Raw genomic sequence first — 5,520 nt, 5'->3', positions numbered from 1 at the left:
TCCATCATCCTCCTCCATCCCCCATTCCCGGTCTCTCCCGGTGTTCCCGGAGGACGCGGCGGGACCGGCAGTCCCCGGAGCTGTGCGGGGTCCAGCGGGAGGGGCTGGGGGCTGCGGTGGTGGGTCGGGGCTCGGCTCGGCTCCCGGGGCTGGCGGGGCTCGCTGTGGAGCGCTCGGTGCGGGGGCTCGTGGGGAGCTCCCCCTTCCTCGGGGAATGACCCGTCCTGCGGCTTCTGGAGGCCTGAGCTGAGCTCGGGACAGCGCGGGGCGGCTGGGATGGGCAAAGGCAGCTCCTGCTGCTGCTGGAGCGCTTGGCAACCCAAAGAGGGAGGGAGGTTTTGTCCCCTGCTTACGGAGCACGATATTGGGGCTGAATCGTTCCCAGGGACGTGTCCGCTTGAACGAGGTGTTTCCCAGCGACATTCCAAGAGCCCTGAATGCTGGGATTTGGGTCTTTGCAGCGATTGCTCGCTGGAAGCTCTTTGGGGAGAGGGCAGTCCGGCAGGTGTGCTGTCCCACACTCGGAGGGCGAGCGGCATCGCTTCCCCCTGCGCTCCCAGGGAGCCGCCACCTCTCCCCGGCTGGGAGAGGGGGAGCGGCGGGCGGAAGGAATCCCTCCTTCCCCACTCTGGGGCTTCCGTGGAGAGCCGGTACCTGCTGCTGCCGGTGCCCGGGTGCCCGTGGCCGGTGTCCCGGCGCTGCCGGATCCTGCCCGGCCGTTCCTTGTGGCGGAGCATCCGCGGCTCAGGGGCCGCGGGACGGCCGCGGGGGGAGCTGGAGGGGCCGGCGGCCCCCACAGGGAAGTGCCCCCCTGTCCTTGAATCCCTGCGGCATCCCTTGGGAGCTGCAGCCCGGGCACGTGTTTTTTTCGAGGCTGCGGGCTCCTGGCATGGCTGGGAACAGGACAGGATTGGGGCAGGAGCTGCGTGGTGCCCTCAGCACATGCCCTTGTGCGGTCCAAAGAAAGGGAGTTTTATTGCATTCCCAGGAACTGCTCCAACAGCTGTTGACTTCCCCCTGCCTTCTCAGGGGAAGGATGTGGTGACAGCAATTGGTGGGATTGGAGGGCACTTGCTGCATTTTGGTAAGATGTGTAACCTGTGGAATGGGTTTGTTTCCTAGGAGAAAACATTCCGGAGTAGCAGACACAAGAATTTGTAAAAATTAACAAAATATCCATTTTTATTTAGCCTTCAGCTCAACCATTTCAGAAATTCAGCAAAACTTTACACAGAATGAACATTTCTCTCCTTTGCCAGATGAAAAACATTGTATTGCTTGGTCCAGTCAATTATGTTGGGTTTGAACATACCAAAGCAACTGCACTGAAAGAAGTCTGCAAGATTCTGGAAGCATCCAAGACTGAAAAGGAGAAAAATATGCATTAATAAACCTAAAAAAAAAAAAAAAAAAAGAGAAGACTGCAAGCATCAAAACTGCACATTCACCACAAGACAGTACTTCAGATATAAACCTGTCAGTTTTAAAATTGTGGAGTTGTTTTTTTTTTAGTTAAACAGTTCTCTATTGAGCGTTATTCCTTTGCTGAACTTTTACAACCTGTTTAACATATCAGAGCAGATGAAGTTGAACTCAAATATTTAAACGTTAGTCCTTAGTAAGATCCCATCTGTTAACACATATAAGGAAACAAAGAAACAGGGAAACCTTGGTACCAATTTCTCTAAATACTGCGAGAGAAGTTGTAAAGGGGCCAGTTCATGCCTTAATTCTCTTTCTGATCCTACACAACAGAGAGATTGATGAACAAATTAAAGGACAGCTCACCCTCACCCCAAAATATTATCTACTGATTAGTGCTGTGGACTGATTTTGGCACAGCTTTTTCCTGTGCACACAGCCATGCACAAAAAAAACCCCCAGGTCTTGTGCTGGTTGCTGATTTCCTAGAGAAAAGGAAGTTCCCAGTAAGGAAAACAAGGTCCACTTCCTCCTCTTAGCACAACTCTTAACAGGCATGACTGGCACATCATATTTTTTGCATTTATGAAGCAGCGAAGCAAATCACTCAAAATACCCTGTTAATCAATACCCACTTGTATGGAGTTCTCCTGAGTGAAACAGGATGCTTGGATGATTTTCTCTGCATCAGGAGGTTCATTCTTTCATGAGAGGTCAGCCCCAAGAACGCAATCTTAGTGAAAGGAAAATGTAAGCAATGGTTACAACGTGAACAGCACAAACCAAAATTCTGGTGCTGCAAAAAGATACCAGTGAGAAGGAAGGTTGCCCATATCTAACAAATGAGTAACTACTGCTATAACTGATGACTGAGAAGTGTGTTTTTAGATGTCACCTGGGCTAAAACAGAGTACTACATCAGTACATATTTACAGTTGTGGAGTTGGGTTTTTTTGTTTTTTTTTTTTTTTTTTAATTAAACAAGATGTAAGACAAGCCTTCAGCTCAGTATGCTTAACACATATTTCAGTGACATCTCTTCTAAAAGCTGCTAATGAGCTGTCTCCCAGATGTTTTAGGACAGCTTTTCTCAATTTCGTTTGCATAGCCAAGCTCTGAGAAAAACATGAACAAGAAAATTGACGGTCCTCAACAAGATAAAATCCAGGTCATATACTTTTATTGTTGCAACTGGAATTTAATACAGTCTAATGACACACTGCCCAGCTCTGCCACTGAATCTTAAACTCAGGACAAATTGTGCTACTGAGCTTTTGTGTCATTTTTGGGGCACTAATACCGGTTCTATTTGTCAAATACATTTCTCGTCTTTAAATACTTTCTAGAGGTTTGGAATTTTTTGGTGAGTAGGAAACCCAGAGCTCAGTTATAGGAATGATCTGCAGACTGTGATCCTGCTTTTAACAGGATCAGTCTCTGCCCCAACATTTAAGGGAAACTCCTCGCTGTGACTGAAAACAGTTAAGGAAAGCGGACACAAGGTCCTCATGGGAGCAAATCATCCAGGGAAAAGTTTTAAGCGTAAACTGAAGGGAAATAGTACCTGATAAAGCTGAACAACGAGCCACATGGAGGCCCAAACAGTGTGGAAACAGGCCACTGCAGAGATGTAGGAAACCCAGGGGGAGCAGTACGTGACCTGTGTGAAGTAAGTCCACGCTCCATCCTGCTGGTAACTTGTTGGGCAATGGTTGGACCAATCTGAGAAGACACACAACCAGTTAATTATGTTTTTAAGCCCTTAAAGAACTGAGCAAGGATTATTTGCATGAAATGACTACTACATAGCAACATGCTCTGGAAATACAGTGTTTAACATATCCCCTTCCCACTTAAAAGCACCCACATAGATGCCTCACTGCTTGTTATTCTGGCTGCATCATCTTCACAAGCTGGGTTCGTAATCCACAGAAAGAACATCCAAGAATTTATCATTTCTCTTAAACACCATCATCGGCAAAAGGAGACCTGATGGTGACAATTCCAAGACAGCAGTATTCCACCACTGTCAAACAGATGTAAACTGGCATGTCCAATTCCTGCAAATTTCTTATGAGCTACTTGAAGTCTACCACACACACATTTAATGTATTAAAAAGAAAACAAACCAAACAAACCCAAACTACATGGAAAGCAACTCTTTTTTTTTTTCCTTCTCTGTATCAGTAGCACAATAAAGAGGTTTTCCTCCCACATTCCTTCACACACAGAAAATGGAGAAAACTCTATGGTGATTATTGCCTCATAACAGTATAATGTGAAGCAATATGAAATAAAATTAACTCCCTCTGCTTTTTTATTTAAAAGGTTAGTGCTGTGGTAATTCACCCCCAGGAAATACATTATAATGGTCCTCCTCTCCCCTCTAAGAAATTTCCTAATTTTTTAAAAGTAACAGTTCAAATTTACTAATGATATACACAGTTCTCTTCAAAGTTATCACTACATTAAAAACAAAAAAGAAATGCTTGCAGGTACTCAATATAGATATTTCCAAATAACAAGAATCAACAAAGCTTTTGTAATAATGTATTTACAAACTTATTTTCTATTACAGTAAAGGGCATCCAGACTAGAACCTGTAACATGACCTTCCTCCCCGTGGCTTCTCTACTTCGTCTCTAACAAAAATTCTTCCTGCTGAATGGACATCCCACTAAATTTGCATCTTTTGTGTTCAGCAAGAAGTATGGTATTTGAGTAAAGACCACGATGTATTGTCACTTTTTTACAATAATGCCACTGCTGCAACATGGCATCACTTGTGCAGGTATAATTACACTTGCTGGAAATAAAATGCTGAAAAAAATAAAAGACCAGACACACATTCTTGAAAAGCAAAGTAAAATAAATTCATGGATACATACACAGAAGAGTTCCATAAAGCAGCCAGACACCTGTCATTGTTAGGAAAGTCAGGAACAACAGGTAATAACAATGGTTCCCAACACCTGAAATTGAGGCAAGGAAAAAAATTATAAAAAAAAAAAAGTTTGACAACTCAAAATTCAGCAGTATTTGCATTTCCCCTGAAGTTAAAAGGAATAAAAAGCGAGTCAAAACCATTTCTTGTTATTACCTCAGCCATCCACAAGAGAGCTTGACAAGGCTGATCTCCCTCTCAACTCTCTCCTGGAAGCCACCCCAATTTACAGAATAGAATTAGTTCTGATAAAGTCAACCAGGATTTGTGTCTTCTTCAGAGCATGCCTTCAGCTGTTTTAGCTGGATGAGGGCTAATTATGCAACCACAGCTCTCCCCCATGCACAGTAAAACTGTCTCATATCGCTGCAAAGTCTAAGCTATTCAATTTGATTGTTTGACCTTGTGTGCTTCAGAATTGCAAAATACACAAGAACACCCCAGACCTCTGCCAGAGAAACTGTTCCATGAAGATATGAAAATTATCTTTATTTATATTACAATCGTATTGCTCAGACCTTCCAGACAATGCATCAGAAGGATGTCCTTCCACCTTTGTAAATAGCAAACGCCATAAAAGTATTTCCGAGGATTTAGCATAACAAAAATATTTTAATATAACAAAAAAATTGGCCAAAAAAAAAAAAAAAAGGCTAAAAATATATTGTTACAGATGAAAAGGTCTAATCTTCCTATCTTGAGCACCACCAGTGATGAGCCAGGAGGGAAGAAAGAGGGTGAGAGGAAAGAACACAGGAGTATGAACAACGCCCTGCGGGGTTATCTCAGGGGTCCAGCTGCTCCTCTCACAACTGTCTCTAACAGTGAAAGAGGCACTGGAAGGTTGGGAGGACACCCAAGCCTGGCTGCTTTCTGGAGTTCACTCTCCTCACCCACAGCCACTGCATTAAAATGTCAGACTGTGCACACTTGTCTAGTTCTTTTAGTATCTACTTTTGGACACACTGTCCAAAAAAGTCTGTCTGACCCCCTTTCTGAGCCTTCTGACTCTGCCTGTATCTGCAAACCCTGACAGCAGCAAGCTCCAAAATTTCACTGCCTGCCACGTAAAGACAGGACCAATTTTAAATCCTTATTTCTAGCACGATGTGCTTGTTGAGTAACAGTTCTGCATTCACTTTAGCCACCATCTT

The 5,520-nt window shown here is 44.3% G+C and overlaps 1 protein-coding gene across 1 annotated transcript in view; it reads right to left on the bottom strand.

Annotated features, from left to right (window-relative positions):
* Window positions 1-1,159: 1,159 nt before the first annotated feature.
* The window catches only part of ZDHHC13 (zinc finger DHHC-type containing 13), a 14,967-nt gene continuing 10,606 nt past the window's right edge, over window positions 1,160-5,520 (bottom strand). The window contains exons 14-17 of the mRNA XM_027906007.1: window positions 4,311-4,394; window positions 2,987-3,144; window positions 2,058-2,155; window positions 1,160-1,362 (exon numbers count right to left, since the gene is read on the bottom strand). Of these exons, the coding sequence (XP_027761808.1) occupies window positions 1,227-1,362; window positions 2,058-2,155; window positions 2,987-3,144; window positions 4,311-4,394 (476 nt within the window). The 3' untranslated portion in view covers window positions 1,160-1,226. The remainder of the gene's footprint in view (window positions 1,363-2,057; window positions 2,156-2,986; window positions 3,145-4,310; window positions 4,395-5,520) is intronic.

Source organism: Empidonax traillii, unplaced genomic scaffold (assembly GCF_003031625.1).
Source record: "Empidonax traillii isolate 1590-97213 ecotype Southwest subspecies unplaced genomic scaffold, ASM303162v1 scaffold1234:size156366, whole genome shotgun sequence".
NCBI classification, from domain to species: domain Eukaryota; kingdom Metazoa; phylum Chordata; class Aves; order Passeriformes; family Tyrannidae; genus Empidonax; species Empidonax traillii.
Note: the sequence above shows the minus strand (reverse complement) of the source record. Positions and strands in the feature narration are given on the sequence as shown.